This window comes from Sylvia atricapilla, chromosome 9 (assembly GCF_009819655.1).
Source record: "Sylvia atricapilla isolate bSylAtr1 chromosome 9, bSylAtr1.pri, whole genome shotgun sequence".
In the NCBI taxonomy this organism is placed as follows: domain Eukaryota; kingdom Metazoa; phylum Chordata; class Aves; order Passeriformes; family Sylviidae; genus Sylvia; species Sylvia atricapilla.
In genome coordinates, this window is record NC_089148.1 from 14,005,420 (window position 1) to 14,022,498 (window position 17,079).

A 17,079-nucleotide genomic window follows, 5' to 3' on the forward strand; every position below is an offset into this window, starting at 1 on the left:
TCCGGCAAGGGCAGACATCATCCCCCAAGGGCTGTGCAGCTCCTGCCCATGTGCTGTTCTTCCCTGGGGCTGAACAACTGCTCCCAAGGATTTTTGTAGGGTTTCATCCCCCTTTTATATTTTTTCTGTTGGGCTGCTCAGCATTGTTCATGCCAACTGTGGTGCACCTTGCAAAAGCACAATCCTGGGAGCTGACCAGGACAGGGGACAGTCCTGGCAGGGTGCAAGGGGCAGTAATCTCAGTTTTAGGGACATGCCCACTTTGAGTGATGGAAATGGTCATTTCATCCTCACGTGGAACTCAGCACATCTTAAATAGGAGGATTAAAAACCCAAAGCAGTGCCTGTAAGTTAATTTAATTGAGAGGAGCAAGAGGCCACCAGGGCTGGTCATTCTGTTCGCGCAGTAAGCGGCCATATCCATGGCCTCCCGATTATCCAGTCCCCTCTGGCAGCCCCTCATTTCTCCATGTCTGGGGATGTTTTTGTGCCAGCACACTCTTGGCTGTGCTGCAGGCTCGAGTCTTAATAAATTAAGATGAAAGTAAGGCAGAAAGTTCTTTACATGTAGTGATAAATCACTGGAAACCCAGAGCAAGGGAGAAATCCCACTCATCCTGGGGCATGCTCAGACCCCTGCTGGACTCAGTCCTGAGCATCTTGCTCCCACGCTGAGTTAGCTCTGGATTGATCTGGAGTCACCCCTTGTTCCCTTCCCACCTGGGCCATGCCAGGGAAGGGATCTCTATGCTCCTTGCCCCAGGGTTAAACTGGAGAAGATGGGGAACTAAGGGAGGAGTGTAAGGGAGGAGGAGTGCAGTGTTCCACTACTGCTGCTGATCCATGTAGACCTGCACAGCTTTCCACAGGGCCCGGATATTGCCTTCCCCAAAGCCCGGCGCTCCCCGACGGTCAATGAGCTCCAGGAAGAAGGTCTCCTCAGAGAAGATGGGATGGGTGAAGATCTGCATCAAATATTCCCGAGAGGGGCTCTCTGTGGCATCAGTGCCTGACTGGCCCTTGTCCCCAGGCACTGTGGTGTCCAGGAGGATGCCAAGCTCTGCCAGCATGTGGGGGTCCTGCCCAGCTCCTCGGATCTCTTCAGCTTTGCCCCCCTGGCTGTAATACGCGGTGGGGGGTGTGAAGAACCGTGCCCCCTGCTGCTGCAGAGCCCTGGTGGTGCTGACGATGTCAGTGGTGCAAAGGCCGACGTGCTGGATCCCAGCCCCGCCGTGCTGCTCCAGGAACGTGTCGACCTGGTTGGGGCCATTCTGGGAGAGAGACTCAGCAAAGACCAGCTTGCAGCCATGTGCTGGGGTGCCCTGGGCACTCTGCAGTGCGAGGAGCAGCATGCCCACTCCCTGCCCCCCCAGCACATACCCCTCAGCTGGCCTCTCCTGGGGGTTCAGCAGGAAGCGGTGGAAGCCAAAGCAGCGCTGGTACCAGTCCAGAGCTGCGCGGGCCCCGCCCCGGGGACAGACGTACGTGATGTGGTCAAAGTGAGTGATCTTGATCCCATCCCCTGTGACTGAGGGGGCTCCTTGGATGGGCTGGAAGCCAGGCAGGAAGGGTCCCTGGTAAGAGGATCTGTCCAAAAGGGTGTGGCTGATGTTGCCCACGACAGAGCTCACCACCCCATAGGTGACTGAACCACCGTCATCGCTCAGCTCAGTGGGGGGCACCAGCAAGGAGCACCCCAGGCTCTGCAGCCGCTTGCAGAGCCCTGGCACGTCATCCACCTCGAAGCAGACATTGGAGGCTGTGCCCAAGGTAGGCTGGGGATCTATGTCATAGAGGAAATCCTGGGATGAGGTGCTGGCAGGTGCCAGGCGCTCGTTGACGAGGAAGATGGCAGATTCCTGTCGCAAGGCCAGCTGCCGAACACGCGGCGTCTCCCGCATGGCCACTGGCTGGAAGCGAAAGGTGTTGGCCAGGTGCTGGCCCCAGCCCTGCCTGTAGGGCAGGTGGAGGGAGATGAAGCAGGGGCGGCTCAGCGAGGCTGCCATGGCTGGGGAGGCTGCAGGGAGGACGCAGGAGATCAGAGGGGCTGCTGGCCATGGGGAAAAGCCATTCCCCAGCCTTGCACAGAGACATTTGTGTTTGCAAGCACAGATGCAAATGTGTGTAAACTCCCATCTTTTAAATGTGTCTGTTTTAAATAAGTGGGTCTGAGGAGCCAATGTGCACTGTGAAAGGATACCCACCTTTGGGACCAGCTACAAAGAGCTGCCCAAGGATGCTGAGCCTTCCTGCCAGCCCTCCACTCTGCTGCCCTGCCCCATGCTTGAGGTCCCAGAGCAGGAAAGCCCCAAGCCCTGGATACAGCCCTGCGGGTCCTCTCTGGAGCCATTTGTCCTTTGGGAGTCCTGCAGGGATTCCCAGTGGAGTAGGAGTACTGCACATGTAAGCAAGATTACGGGGACAAGGGTTGCGGTGGGAATGTCCTGTACCAGGAACATGGAGGTTGGACTGGTAAACATGGAGCAACACACTGGTTACAGCTAAAACACTCCTGTGCTGCTCCAGCACCTCAGGTGTGTCCCACAAATGGAGGGGAGCAGTGGGGTCATGACAGGCTGATGTACCCTTCCCTTCTCAACAAGGACAGTGTGCTCTCTGCAACAGTCTCAGAACAACGACCTTGTCCTACGGGCACAGTGGAGGGACACTTCGGGAAAGTGACCTTCCTTCCCACGCATCCAAATATCTGTGATGCTCGGGGGGAAAAAAGATCTGCCCAAAACACCAGTCAGCATCACCCCTCCAGAGCACCCACTGAAGCTTCCTGACCCCAAGGCATGCACGAACCACCCCGGCCAGACCCCACAGGGTGCTATGCGCCGGGGGCCACACACCAGCTGAAATATTCCTTTTCACTTGCCCGCTCGAAGGGGCTGTGTGCACTGAGCTCTCTCTGCTCCTTCCCACCAGCCCAGGGCGGACGGACCACGTGCAGCCCCGCTGAGCACACGGGCAGGAGCCGGCGCTCCTTCCCTCCGGCCCTGCTTCCCGCTGCCCACCGCGGCACCATCCCCGCTCCGCTCCCGCCGGCCCCGCTCTCCGCGCCCGCCCCGCCACCCCCGTGCCCGCGGGGCCCCCGGACTGCGGCTCACCGGGGTCAAGGCTGCGGGCGAAGGGGACGCCGGGCAGGGCCGGGGCGGGGGCGGTTCACTTGGCTCCTCCCCGGCATGCACCAGGCACGGCGGGCCGGGCACGGCGCCGGCACTGCCCGGGCCCTCGGGGCGGCCGCGGGAGCGCTCCCGGCGGGGGATCAGGGGCATCGCCCGGGGCAGAGACGGGGCCGGCACACCGAGAACGCGCCGCTCGCTGCGGCTGCCGCAGTTCGTACCGAGCCCGGTGGTGCCAGGCAGCGTTTGCGGGACGGAAAGCTGCCCAGGCTGAGAGCCGCAGGCACCGCGGCTCGGGTTGAGCCAAGGAAAGAGGGAAGTGCCTGCCAGGCGTTGGCTGGAGCTCCCTGGGACACAGCTCCTTCTGTGCAGGGTCATTCCCTGCCAGCCCGAGTCCCAGGACGTGAACTGGGGAAACGCGTCCTTGCTCAGTGCTGGGCACTTCACGGTGTCCGGGGTACCCGGTGGGGACTTGTGAGGAACAGCGTGCGGGTCAGGGGTGGCAGCTCTGCGGAGAGTCCGGTGTCAGTCATGGACTGCTCACCAATCCAACCCACAGCCTCACATCCTTGCAGACAACTCTGAGCCCCCCAGCCCCTCAGCAGCGATTCCCCTCTCCCCCTGCTGTTTTCAGACGAATCCCCCCTCTCTGTGTGTCTGGGATCATGCTCTGCCCCCGCTGTGACTGTGGCTGCTGCCCTTCCCTGCCTTATCATGTTTTTGTACAGATCTTAGGTACAATAAACTGCTCAAATATTTGCAGAGATGTCCTTGTGCTGCCACAGTGGTGAGCTCCTCGTTTGGTTGGGGGGTGGAATCCAGTGCTGCTGTGATTTCCCAAGGAAACACCGACACCACCGCAGGAGGCATGGAACTGGACACTGGGGAGTTGCTGTGGGACCAAGCTTGGCCTGAGAATGGCCACGGGCACAACACGGGCCCGGCTTTTGGGATGACACCCCACAGGGCAGGCAGCTCCAGCACCCCAGTGTGTGAGGGAGGCACCATCTTTTTGGCTGCAGTGTAGCAGAGACTGCACTGGTGGCTCCTGTGGGACCTTGTGCAGGGATGGCGCTGTTCGAGATCACCCCACAGTCCTGCCACACTTTGGCGCAAGCAATGTCCCTGGCAACGCCCCCAGCCCTGCCGTGCCTGGGAAGTTTGGAGCGGCTGAGCCCATCTCTCCCCCGCAGCACCGCCTGTCCTCCTCTGGCGTCAGCCCGGCACCAGGCACCGCTTTGCTCCAGCACGGCTCGGGCTGGGCTGTGGCAGCAGCACCCCGAGGCCACATGGCACCGACGGGGGACAGTGCCTGCCTTGTCGCTGTCCCCTCGAGGCGGGCGGTGGTGGCCGGAGCGCAGTCCCCGCTCCAGCCGGGCTCTTCTCCTCCCTCCTGGGCGGGGAGAGAGGGCAGGAGATAAAAGGGGGGACCAGGGCCAGCTGGAAGTTGCCGAAAGCTGCTGGGGCCCAGAGCGAGGGAGGACGGCAGCGAGGAGAAGTGCGGTATCGAGGGCTTGTTCTCGCGGGGAGAGGGCTGGGGAATGGGGGCACATCCACCGTGACCAGATCCTACATCTCCCTGCTCCCTCCCCAGATCATCCCCCCAGACCCATATCCTCCCCCTTGCCTATTAAGTGTGCTGGATATTAAAGGGATGGGTAATATCCTGGGGGGGGCAGGGTTAGGGAGCTGTTGGAGGACGGGGCTTCAGGCAAATGTTGCAATTGCAGCTCAAGGGTTTTAAAAGCTCTATGTACCTCCCAAAGCACTTTGTGGGGCATCAAGGGCTCTCAAGGTGACCTGAAGGTGAAACCGTCTCTGTCCCAGTGACTGCTCACTGGCAACGGAAATGATGAGGGCTGTATCCCTGCTCCCTTCTGAGGCCAAGACAGACCTCTCTGGGGCTGGGTTTGTTTTGTGGGATCAGAGAAGTGGAGAAGGCCCATGGGAGGAGGAGCACCTTCATCTCTTGAGATGTGGAGTGGGTATTCACTGCCAGGGGAGAACAGGGTGCTGTTGCACTGGGTGCCCACGAAAGACAGTGTCAAGGAGCTAGGCGTTCCAATTCCCCACCTCGTCCCCCTTTCCTTGCACCCTGCGGTAGGGGTCCTGGCTCCCAGTGCCAGGATCAGGCCAACACTGCCCACACTCTTTGTCTGCCCTGGAGCAGGGTGCAAAGGAGGTATTTTGGGATTGGATTGCAGTGGATCTGTGAGGAGGGTAACACCCCGTGTCCCCCTGCCAGGGCCGGGGTCCAGGATGGGGCTGCTGGTGCTGGCCCTGGCCACCTGGCTGGGGCTGGCCTCGGCCTCCGAGGAGGCGGCCAACAGCAGCCGGATCTGCCAGGAGGCCCCGGCGTGGACCATCAATGGCTCGAGCCCCATGGAGGAGGGGGCGGCAGGGCAGGTGACGGTGGTGGCCCTGCTGAAGGCCAGCTGACAATTCTGCCTGAGGCAGGCCCACAGGTGAGCCCCGCTGCCTCTCCGCAGAACAATCCCCGCCGCCTCCGGGGCGTAGGGCAGCCCCCTGCCCCGGCAGCCCCTCCCAGCGCCTCTTCCCACAGCCTCGGGGGCCTGCGGGAGCGGCTGGCCCGGCAGGGCTCGGCCCATGTCCGCTACATGATCGTCAACGAGAAGGCGCCGCTGTCCCGCGCCATGCTCCCGGAGCTGCGGCGCCATGCCCCGCCCGGCGTCCCCGTCTTCCAGCCCGAGCAGGAGGACCCTGACGTCTGGCAGGTCCTAGGGGGGGACAAGGACGACTTCCTTGTTTATGACCGGTGAGTGTCTCCCGACTCGCCCGAGGCTTTTCTGGGAGTTACGGAGCATTTGATGGCCTTCTAAAATCTCCCCTCGTGGCCGGGCTGGGGGAATTCCAGACCCCGGCCTTGAGCCCGGCCATGACTTCTCCCCTCAGGTGTGGCCGCCTGGCTTTCCACATCCAGTTGCCCTTCAGCTTCCTCCACTTCCCCTATGTGGAGGCAGCCATCCGCTACAGCCTTGTCAAGGACTTCTGCGGTAACTGCTCCCTCTACCACAACACTACCCAGGAGGTAAGAGCTGGAATGCTGCTGGAGCCGGGATCCCTCCTGTCCTCCGGCACTGCACATCAGCAAAATCAATCTTATCTCCGTGTTGGGGATGGGCTCTAGGCTGGCAGCTGCCCTCAGATGTGTTTGAGAGGGAAGGTGATGAAAGGTGTGGAATAAGGGCACTTAAATAGGTCAGAGCTTTCGGGTTGAAAAGGGATTGACTAAAGGGGTCATATCCCATGTCTGGGAATGCTAACCAGGATTGTTCCAATATAAGAAAGGGCAGGCAGTGGATGCAGAGGTGGCAAGCTCAGAGCAAAGAAAAGGGTGTAGCTCTGAGCTTGGCAGGCGATTAGTCGCTTCCCAGGAGAAAAATACATCCAAAAATACTAAATGCAAATTCCCATTTCTGGGCCACAGACAGCTTGAGCCAAGGGATGCAATTGTAGAGGCTTGTGCCCTGTGTGCTTCAGCCTCTCCTGTCCTCTCTGTGCCCTGGGTTAGGGCTGGAGAGCATTTGCTCTGACCCACAGTTTTCTGTATGATGAATGCTGGTCTGCCTTCTTCCCAGTCCCTAGCTGTGCTCTCAGGCTTTCTGCAGGGCTCTGTGGGCAATCTCAAACCACACTAGTCCCTGTGTTACTTTCCTCAGGCTAACAGTACCATGGAGGGCTCTGCAACTCCGAGCCCACTTCCTGAACATGAGGGGATGGAGTCAGAGACCCCCATCCACCAGCACGAGCCCCTCCAGCCTCACCACCATCATGAGGTCAGCAGCGAGAGAGACACAAACCCAAAAGAGGACCACAAACATGCTACCCATGCTCACCACCACCATGGAGACCATGCCCAGCTCCATCACAAGGGGAAGAAGCAGAAGGAGGGGGATGAGCATTAAACCAGGCTGGGCAGCCTTGCAGAACCCAGTAGTGTGCAGACGACCCCAGCTCACTTCGCAGAGGCACGGAAGGACTTGCTTTGTGCTGCTGGTCACCAGCAGTGCTGGTTTAACAACTCCCTCCAGCATACCCCATGTGGGTTGCACTCCTATGCTGTGATAGGGATGGAAATTCCCCTTGGATCCTGCTCAGTGCTGCATTTTCAGCCCCAGGGCTCAGTTTTGAGCCTTCATCTGCCGCTGCCTGCCTTTCTGTGCTCAATGAAGCCCGCTGTGCAAACCAGGAGGTCCCTGGTCACTGCTGGCTGATACTGCACAGAGCAGGAGGGTGGGGGTGGAAGGGCCAGAGCTGGGATGGGAGCAGCACTGCTGGCATCCTCTGTCCGTCCAGACACTCGTGGGTGTGCTGGAAGTCCTGGGTTTCCCTTGCTGACAAGAGAGCGAGGGGAGGGACAGCATGTCCCCCGCAGGACATGGTTCCAGGGGACTGAGGGCACGAGGAGCGGTGGGATATCGCTGCTCCCCATGGTCTAAACCCTGTACCCCCATAGCTGTCACATCCTGGGCACCCCACAGACCGTGCACACGGGTATGTGCAGTGGTGGTGGGTGGCCGCAAGATGGTGGCCTTGTCCCCTCTTGGAGACCCAGGGGCTGTATCCAGTGGGCAGGAGAAGGACAGGATGAGGATCCTGAGCTCTTTCCCGGGGGTAAGCGAGGTGGGAGGGCAGCGTGGATATCCGGAGTATGAATAAAACCTTTGTGAAGTGACCACTACTCAGTCTGGCCTCTGGTGGGCCCGGGAGGGGGCTCTTGCTCGCTGGTCTGTGCTCTGGGCACGGGGAGGGACACAGGGCTGGATGTAGACTCCATGATGCAGCAGCTGGGGATAGTTTGCATCCCTTCAGCAGGAGCTGGAGGTAAAGGGGTTGAAGACTGAAGAGAGATCGTCTTCAAGAGAAGACTCCATCTTTTCCTATCTTCTGGCTGCCTCCCAGGGTAGGAGCCCAGGACATTAACACTGTGCTGCTTGGAGGATGTTTGGCTCAGAACCTCCATACCTGGCTTGTAGGTGTGATGTGGTGCCTGCCCCAAGCTGCTGCTGGTTCCCACATGCAGTCCAAAGTCACCGTGGGCATCTTGTCCCCAGTGCCCAGACCAGTCCCCACTGCAGGCACATTGTGGGGCTCCCCAGCCCTCAGGTGGGTGCTGTGCCCCTGGCAGGCAGTCATGCCTCCCTGCACCTTGGGGTGCCCCAGGCCTTTGTCTGCCCTTTACTCCATCTCCATCCATCATCCCACACAGCCCCACTCAACGCCTCTCCAGGCCCCACAGCCTGAGAGGGGTGCAAAGAGATGTTTTTCTGCTCAGTGTTTTCATGGTGCTGTGTCTTGATGGTGGATTTCTGCACCCTGTCTCTGCTGGAGGATGCTCTGCACAGTGACTGGGGCAAGAACCAGGGTGAAAAAGAGCTGTTCCTTACAGGGATGAGAGCAATGGGATCAGATGTATCTTTCTCACCAGCCAGGCTCTCCCATGAGGCGCTGGCTGAGACCCTGCTCCCTCTCCTCCATCTCTCCTCCCCCTTCCTCCTCTACCTGCTCCCAGTAGCCTGCAAGGGCACCTCTGTCTGCGGCTCCTACCATCAATATTGAGGTTATCTTTTTCTTCTGGCAGCTGCTGTAATTGAAACAAAGCAGGCCGGGCCTCACGGGCTCGGCTCCTCTCGCTCATTTTGCTCATGCTGTTGAGACAACTAATTCATCTTATCGATGCATGGTTGGCCTCTTTTCCACCAGAGCCAGGCAGAATGGTCTCCCTGCCACAGCTGGTAAGAGCAGACTGTGTTCCTGTGGCATGCTGCTGGGTGCTGCTCTTATCCAGCCTCTGGCCCTTGGCTTTCCTCAGCTGGGTGCTGGGCACCAGCAGAAGATGCCAGAGGAGCCAGTCAGGGGAAGGAGGTGCAGATTGGAAGGATGGTGATGACTTCATCTCTTTCTTTTGCCTTCTGATGCATTATCAGCACTTGTATTAAATTTCACATCCTTTCCTTGTGCAGCTCCTAATGGTGTCCCTGCCAAGGAAGTGACAGGTGATGAGTGGGACATACGTGGATTTGAATTTCCTCACTGATGACCAGTGCTGCAATTAGCCACGGCAGAGAGAAGGATCCCATCTGATGCTGGCCGTGTAGTCCAGTGCAACAGCTGCCATTTGGTTACCTCCCAGCAGACAAATTTCTGGCCCTGAAAGATTGGGTGGGCATTTTGCTTTGGGTAGAGACATTGAGGTGTGAGAAGGAGCTGTGACATTGTTGGGGTGAAGTTCTACATGACTGAGTAGGGGCAAGGCTTTAGAATGAAACTGATCCAATTCCATATATTATTGTCCAAAGATCTGAAGGGTTTGAGATGCCACTCTTGGGGCCCCTATGACAGGATTCACTCCTGAAAGATGCCAGAAGCCTGGAGCTCTGCAAATCCTGTGTCAGTGTCTGTACTCCTGCCATGCTGAGGGAGAGCTTTTCTCAGGGTGGGGTGGAGAGGTGTTTTGGGGGAGGAAACAGGCTCTTTACATCACTGATGTCTTGGAGTGTGATGGTGTAAGTACAGTCAGAGAGCTCCAAGGAATCCTCACCTGTTGGGGGAATGGCTCAGCTCTGGGTCAAGGGCCAGAAACAAGGGCTGACTTCAGGTTGAGCAGTGCTGCTCCTTTGGTACCCTGTTATCTGTGGCTGTGCCACCACCCTGGAGGAGGACAGATGTCAGTTTCACATCACATGAAACCTTGGCCCTGTGTGCTGCTCTTGCCGAGGAGGAGGAGGGACTCATCCTCTCGGGAAAGGAGGAACAGCCAGTCCTAATGTCAACAGAGGCCTCTTGTGCAGCGATGCTGTGTCAAGAAGAGGAATGGGTCCCTCCTCCTCCGCCCATTCATCTGGCAGCCGGGGTTGGCGTGCTGCCAAGCCAGGCTGCTTTGGAAACATTTCATTGAGGAGGCAGCTGAGCCTAGGAAAACAGAATGAAAATATACAGAGGGATCACTGTTGTTAGGCAAAATAAATGCAGGCGGCTGCATTTCTGTCCCCCCAAGTCCAGCCCAGCCGGGCCCCTCTGGCTTCTTTGGGGTCAGGGTGGCTGCTGCTGCCTGGGGATGGCAGCCTGTCTACCTCCACTGTGGGTTAGGGAGCTGGGGAATGAGGCCTCAAGAGATCATCTGTGGCTTTGGCCAACTTGCTGATGACCCTGGTGAGGAGGCCCAGATTCGTCTTGGTATAGTGCTGCCCAAGATGGGACAGAGCAGAGAAACAGCAGCAGACATGAGCCAGCAGCAGTGACTCATGGTCCCTGCATGGCCACCAGCACAGGGGGGTTGATGGAAGTGATGCAGGGGCTGCAGAAGTGAGTCAGATTTTGGCCATGTTCAATCCCATCTCTCTCTTCATCATCAACCATGGGACCAGGCTGGGCAGGAGGACAGAGTCCAATCCCTGGATTTTCAAAGTCCGGTTGCTTGACATGCCCCATCTTCTGTCTGCTGCCGGAGGGAGAGCAGAGTCATCCCAAAGCAGTCCCCAGCGACAGAGAGTGGGGGTGTCTCTCTGACTTCTGAGCAAGGCTGCATGCAACAGGTTTGCCTCTCCTGTTGTTTCCTACTATAATCTCTCTCCTTCCTCCAAAGGCCCTCAAGCCACTCCATGGCCCTTTGATCACCTTTGAGAGATGCATCCCAGCTCTTTCCTTCCCTCCTGATGAGTCCAGAGCGATTTGGGGGAGGCAGAGCTGGAGCCCCAGCCCCACTGGATACCAAGGCTCTCACCTCTGCATAGCTTTCTGTGGCTTCACCTCCTCTCTTTGTCCGCCCAGCACAGTCTGTTTCTGTTCTTTACAGCTTAGATCAGGGGGTTGAAAGAGGCCAGTGTGAGCAGAAAAAGCTCAACCCACACTCTGGGAGAGGCACATCTCACCAGCCCAACTCATGTGTGGATTTCTAGCACAGGACAGGTGCCCAGGGCTAAGACTGGATCTTGCCCTGGTCCTTGTGTTTGTAGAAGCTTTGCTAAGATTCAGCCTGCCCTCCTGCCAGGAAAGCAGACAGCAAGATAGTCCTTTTCTGCCATGTAAGGGGTGGTTTGCCATGTGTCCCTCAACACGCCTGTCCTGGACACAGGTTGGATGTGATGCTGGATTCCCAAATCCTGCTGCCGAGAGCAGCCTGGTATGATGGCAGATGGGACAGTGATGGCCTTCATGGCACCTGAGGAACCACAGCTTGGTAGAGCTGCCAAAATGCCTGACTCCAACTTCTCATCCAGCTGGACCCTGTGGCCCATTCATGTTCCCAAGATGGGGCAGACCCCATACTAAAGGCTAACAGAAGCATTGTTTATCCTTTGCTTTGCTATCATTTATTCATTTATTCTTGTAGCCTGAAGAAATGATTCCCTGTTTATTTTAGCATCCCTAATTAAGGGGAAGGAACTTCAGTGGCTGAAAGGGGGAGGCAGTGGCCCAAGAGGGTTGTTTTCTGCTGAGCTCAGCCCTGAGACAGCCAGCCTGGCTGGGATGGACATCCCTCCAGTGCAGGACTGAGTAACTTTCTGGAGCACTCTGTGCTTTTAGACTCCGTACTGGAGAGGTGGCTGTTCCTCCTGGAAGCCAAGGGTCTTTGCCCAGCTGCTCCTCTGTGCTTAATTGCTGTCTGCACAGCAAATGTGTTTGCTGGAAGGGTGCTGAAATCTCTGTGGCAAGACAGAGGCTCAGCACTTTGCTAATCTTACAGGGGCTGGGGGAAGGCAGCCCTGGCAAGCCAGAGGTGTAACATCATGTGTGGGGAAAAGAGGGAACAACATCTTCTGACAGCCAGAAGTCTCTGAGTACAAGGGGGTGTCTGGGTCTGCATCATCCCAACCTAAGCAACCACAGGGACACATAGGCAAGTAGAGCTGTTCCTGGATTGACATGAGGGTGAGAACAGCCATCCCACACCTGATCTTGGAATTCAGCCTGTGCTTGGAGAGGGGAAGTGTACTTTCAGTCCTTGGATTTCCCCTTTGACTACACAGACAATTGCAGTCACATCTGAAGGAGGTCTTTGAGCTTGTCAGTTTTGGAAAGTTTCATAAAATGACTGGCTGGCTAGCAAAAAGCCACTTTATTAGAGTCCCTGCTGGAAGAGGAGCACAGCAATAACTCAGCGCTAATGAATCAGTGGAGAATCCACAGGGGATTTGAACAGTTTGACAGCAAAAACTCCAACTCCAGTCTATGCTTTGTTGGAGACCTTACTGTGCACTGGAAAATCTAAAAATGGTGCTAAACTCCATGGGCAACCAAATCAAGGTGTCCCTCCTCTTGCTTGAAGGGCCAAATATTTCATAAGACAATGCTCTCTGTCTCCTCCTGGACATTGAGTCTATGAGGGTGCTAAGGAATAACTATCCTGGCCAATAGATTTCTCTGCTCCCAAATGCATTAAGGCAGGGGAGCTATAGTTACTCCCTGCATCCTTTCCTTTCTGTCTCTGCTCTGAACAGCATCAGCAACATAGGAAAGGCAGGAACAGCCACACTTCCAATGAGTACTGTATAATGGAGGCTGTAGCAGGGAGCTTTGCTGCTGATAAGCCTGTCTTTGGCTGCTTCACCTCTGGATGGCTGGAGCAGGAGCTTGGTGTCTGCCTGCACTCTACTATCCTGTTCCTTTCCCACCATTAATTTGGCATATAGCTTCTTCTGCCTCTGTATATCTTCATCTGTCACTCCGGGACTTCCCTGGTGCTCCCTGGGCCTTGCAAAGCTCTGCTGTCATCGCTGGAGGCTCAGGGAGTGTTACTGAGGGCACAGCATTGACTGTTGGGAGTCAAAGCAATGTCAAAGCAGAATGGGAGCATGCAAGAGAGGGGAAGATGCCCAGAGAAATGCAGTCTTTGTGCTGAGGATGGGGTTTGGGCACGGTGGGGAGAGAGGAGAGCAGCCACATGAAGGTGTGCAGGTAGGAGCAGCCAAGGAGGTGACATCCTCTTGGATAGAGATGTGATGCCAGCCATACCTTGACTGCCATAAAACAAAGCACAGATGCCCAGAAGCCCACAGAGGCATCTCATCAGCACCCTTGTCCTTTCTCCTTTTTATAGTCCTTTAATTTAGTTTCTAGGAAGATGAAAGAGGTTTTCTTACTCCACAGCACCTGCACCTTAAAGCTGGACTTCTGATTGAGCTGGCACCCAGAGAATTTCTGAGGATATTGCACTGCATTGCTGCCTGACTGGGGTCTAGAGCCCCTGGGGCTCCAGCCCGTTTGGTCAGTCAATTTTCTTGCCAGGGACTCAAAATAAAATACTTCCTGCAGCCAGCAGAAGAAATCAGCACTTGGTGGATAACAGCAGTGATCAGGCCAGAAGGGCTGGAGTTGGTGGGTTGCAGCACAGGCAGATCCTGACAAAACAGTCTTGAAAACAGGAGGAAAACCAAGATTGCCAGTGGTAGTGGCTCAGCAAATGGCTGGGCTCAGGGAAACGTGCAGTGAATTATTGATGTACCTGGTTCCAGGCTCTGAATGAGCAGCATCAGGGGCTGGGCAGGAGGCTGACATTTTGAATCCTTCCCCAGGGAGAAGAGGTCTGTCCATGTTCCCTGGGAGGAGGAGTGCTCTCCCCCTTGCAAAATTCAAGGCAGTGATGAAAGGCATAGGGAAAGATGGGGAGGAATGGGGAGCAACAAATGTTCAGAATGAAGAGAGAGAGGAAAAATAGATTGGTTTGTCTTTGAAATAACATGCTAACCCCCCAGAGACAGGCTGGCCAGCGACTGCACCAACCTTGCTTTGATTTGAGTCTGGATTATATGTTTTATGCAACGAAAAGTCAGCTCATTGGCAATGAATAACATCCCTGCTTGGTCTGAAGTCTAAAATCCTCTTTATTGGCACTGTCTGGGGACGACGTAAGTAAGGACACTCAAGGTTGTCACTAGGTGAGCTCTGCAGTGACTGGTGACAGAGGGACTAGACAAGCTGGGGTGCTGTGTCCCACCTCTCATGCAGCCTCAGCCTCTGCCTGAGCAACCCTGGCAGCTGCAGGGAGAGATGGGTGCCAGCAGAAATTCTGTGACACCACAGCCCACAGCTTCCATCATTGGAAAAACCTGAGATTGCTGGACTGCTCTCTGCCAAGAAGGTGTGTTCCACCTTGGGCCAGGAAGGTGCTTTGGGATGGCCCTGTAAGGTGTCTCACCGCCCTGTGAGGTCCCTCCCTCCATGCAGCCAAGGAGGGACAGAGGTGGATAAAGCCCTTCTTTGTCACCCCAGGACCTGTCACCACAACAGCGAGCAGAGGTGACGGGCAGAATGCCGTGCTCCTGTGGCAAGTGCTTCCTGCTGCAACAAACTCTCACAAAGATAGCAAAATGGCCTTCAGGGTTAAAGAAATGGGGACATGATTCCTGGGGAAAATCTGTGCGCAAACAAATCTGTGTGCAGCTGCTGCCCCAGGCTAGTCCCTGCCACTGCTAGCACTCATTACTTTGAACAAGACCAACGGCAGCAAGGAACACCTCAGCTTTCAAGGAAAACCTCTTCCTGACCTTCATCGATTAGCTTGTGGCTTACTCTCTAAAATGGAGATCTCTCATTGCAGTAGCTCTGCCTGCTCTCACCACCTGCCTGAGACCTGATTCCTTCCCTCTGTGTCCTGAGGAAGAGACCTTGGGCTTGGAGGTATCTTGTGGCAGAGCAAAGGCGCATAATTATTTCCTGTTCCCTAATTGCATCGCCCTGTTATTCCAGGAAATGTACTCTTGCTCTGTCAGTAAGAATAAATAGGAGATCTCTGCAACAAGGGAGTAACTGGTAATGGTTTAGATGTGACTGAACTGCAGATAGGAAGGAATCGGTCTTGGATTCTCAAAGCACTGAGAATAATAGCAAGAAAACTGAACTCGGAGACCTGTGAGCTCTGCTCCTTCCTCAGAGGTTTTTCACTTAAATTTAGACAGGACACAAAACCAGGAATGTATTTCTGGGGAAAATCTTGGAATGGTGTCCTGCTGGGCACAGCAGCAAAGTGACGGCAGGGTGTAGAGGCCCAGAGAAGTGCACTTCAGTTGCTGCAGCCCTCCCCACATCAGCCCCAAGCTGTGCTGGTCCCAGGGGTGCTGCCATCACCCTCGGCTGAAAGCAGATGCTGGTGAGGAGTCAGCTCCCTGGATTTCGGGGTGTCAACTCAGGCAGTATGTGCTGAATATATTCATATGTAATCCCACCTGAGAGCACAGGAGAGCTCCTGGAAGCCAGCAGTACCTATGTTTTTCATCTCCTCCCCCAAAGGCCGTGCGTACTAATAAAGGACCTGGCGGTTCCTGTACCCACGGACTTGCTATGATGCGTGGAACAAGCATCTTCACTACAGGGCTTTAAAAGAAAAAACAAACCCTGACGCCCATGGAAGGGCAGGGCACTGCTGTCTGTTCTGCTACTCGATGTAAAGTCGTAGGTGAACTACGGGTGAGGGCTGGCTGTTGATTTGTGGGTCACACTGGGCGCCTGAACCGGGCACCGCCGGGCACGCAGCAGGAGCAGTGCCGATCCCGCCGACACCCCAGGGGAGCGGTGCCACCTCCTGCGCCGCCGTGCCCCTTTGTCCCCTTGGCTCAGCGCAGGCTCCCGGCGCTCGGACGGCCTCGCCAACCCCTCACCGAACAGCGCCGTGGGGACCCGCAGCCGCGGGTCCTTCCTCTCCGGGCACGGGGGAGACAGCGTCCTTTGCGTGTCCCCTCCTGCCTGGTGACACGGCCAGCAGGACAGGCGCTGCTCAGGGCCGTGCCCTCACCACGCCGGCAGCCGGCCAGGGGGCACAGGCAGCGGCGCCCCGACGGCCGGCGGGGGCGGGCGGGGGGCTGCGGAGCGTCCCGCCCCCGCGGGGCCGGCTCCCGGCCGGCGGGACCACCCCCCCGGTCCCCGCCCTCTCCTCCTCCTCCTCGGCGTCTCTCCTCCCCTCGCCCGGCTCAGTCGGTCGCAGCCATGGCGGAGGGAGGAGAGGGAGAGGAGCTGCTCCGCCCGCCGCTGCCCGCCGGCGCCCCGGGCCCCAAGCGCTTGTGCTCGCGGGCCTGCCCGGCGGGGGGCACCGGGGCCGTGCACCCCCGTCCCGGGGCCGCGGGGGCCGGCTCGGCGGGGCCGGGCGCGGGGGCCAGCGGGGCCCCTCCGGCGCTGCCCGGCTGCTGCCCCGCGGCGGCGGCGGCGGCGGCGGGGCCGGTGGCGGCGGCGGCGGGGCCGGGGGGCGGCGGCGGGGGCGGCGGGACCGGCAGCCTGCTGCAGCCCGAGTCGCTGCTGGACGCGGCGGCCAAGCGGGTGGCGGGGAGCTGGGCCTTCGAACGGGTGGAGGGCCGCTTCCAGCGCATCCCCGAGCCCGTCCAGCGCCGCATCGTCTACTGGAGCTTCCCCCGCAGCGAGCGGCAGATCTGCATGTACTCCAGCTTCCAGCCCGGCCGCGCCGCTGCCGCCGCCTCCCCCGCCAGCGCCGCCGCGGGGGGACCCTCGGCCGCCGCCGCCCCCGCCCCGGCCGGCGAGGAGAGCCCCGCCGCCGGCCCGCCGCCGCCCGCCGCCCCCGCCGCGCCGCAGGGCGAGGGGCTGCCCTTCCGCCGCGGCATCCGCCTGCTGGAGACCGGCGCGGTGGACAACGTGCTGCAAGTCGGTGAGTGCCGGGACGGGGCCCCCGGGGACTCGTCTGTGTCCGCTCCCCGCACCCAGCCCCCCCGCCCCCCATCCTCTCCTGCACTTAAGCCTTTTGTCTGGCGCGGTTGTGGTTTGACAGGAAAATCCTGCCCCGGGGGCAGGGACTGCCGTGCGCTCCTCCGAGAAGATGCTGGCTTGGGGTTTGAGGAGGTGGGAGGGCGAGGGTCACCTCCCCCCGCCTCGGGGGTTGCGTCTGCCCGGGGGTCACTGGCAGCTGCCCGCAGCTTGGACGCCGTCCGTCCAGTCTGAGGGGGAAAATAAAGACCACCCCTCTTTCCTTCCGCCCCTCCCCAGCGTG

General features: G+C 58.1%; 3 protein-coding genes across 5 annotated transcripts in view; 2 read left to right on the forward strand and 1 right to left on the reverse strand.

Annotated features, from left to right (window-relative positions):
- Positions 1 to 396: 396 nt before the first annotated feature.
- Positions 397 to 3,145, reverse strand: HPDL (4-hydroxyphenylpyruvate dioxygenase like). The gene is made up of 2 exons (XM_066324977.1): positions 3,114 to 3,145; positions 397 to 2,017 (listed from the first exon to the last, which is right to left on the reverse strand). The coding sequence occupies exon 2, from the start codon at positions 2,004 to 2,006 to the stop codon at positions 828 to 830; it is 1,179 nt and encodes a 392-aa protein (XP_066181074.1). The 5' UTR covers positions 2,007 to 2,017; positions 3,114 to 3,145; the 3' UTR covers positions 397 to 827.
- Positions 3,146 to 4,534: 1,389 nt separating this feature from the next.
- LOC136364860 (selenoprotein Pb-like) lies at positions 4,535 to 7,824 on the forward strand. 3 transcript variants are annotated; one of them, XM_066324980.1, is made up of 5 exons: positions 4,535 to 4,626; positions 5,374 to 5,593; positions 5,692 to 5,904; positions 6,042 to 6,177; positions 6,809 to 7,824. In XM_066324980.1, exons 2-5 carry the CDS (start codon positions 5,388 to 5,390, stop codon positions 7,052 to 7,054), a joined length of 801 nt encoding a protein of 266 aa, XP_066181077.1. In that variant the 5' UTR covers positions 4,535 to 4,626; positions 5,374 to 5,387; the 3' UTR covers positions 7,055 to 7,824. The 3 variants fall into 3 exon arrangements, with proteins under 3 accessions (XP_066181077.1, XP_066181076.1, XP_066181075.1); XM_066324979.1 differs by having other exon boundaries at positions 4,541 to 4,631; XM_066324978.1 differs by lacking the exon at positions 4,535 to 4,626 and having other exon boundaries at positions 4,923 to 5,593.
- An 8,246-nt stretch (positions 7,825 to 16,070) lies between these two features.
- The window catches only part of ZSWIM5 (zinc finger SWIM-type containing 5), a 96,213-nt gene continuing 95,204 nt past the window's right edge, over positions 16,071 to 17,079 (forward strand). The window contains exon 1 of the mRNA XM_066324986.1: positions 16,071 to 16,740. Coding sequence (XP_066181083.1) covers positions 16,071 to 16,740 — 670 coding nt within the window. The remainder of the gene's footprint in view (positions 16,741 to 17,079) is intronic.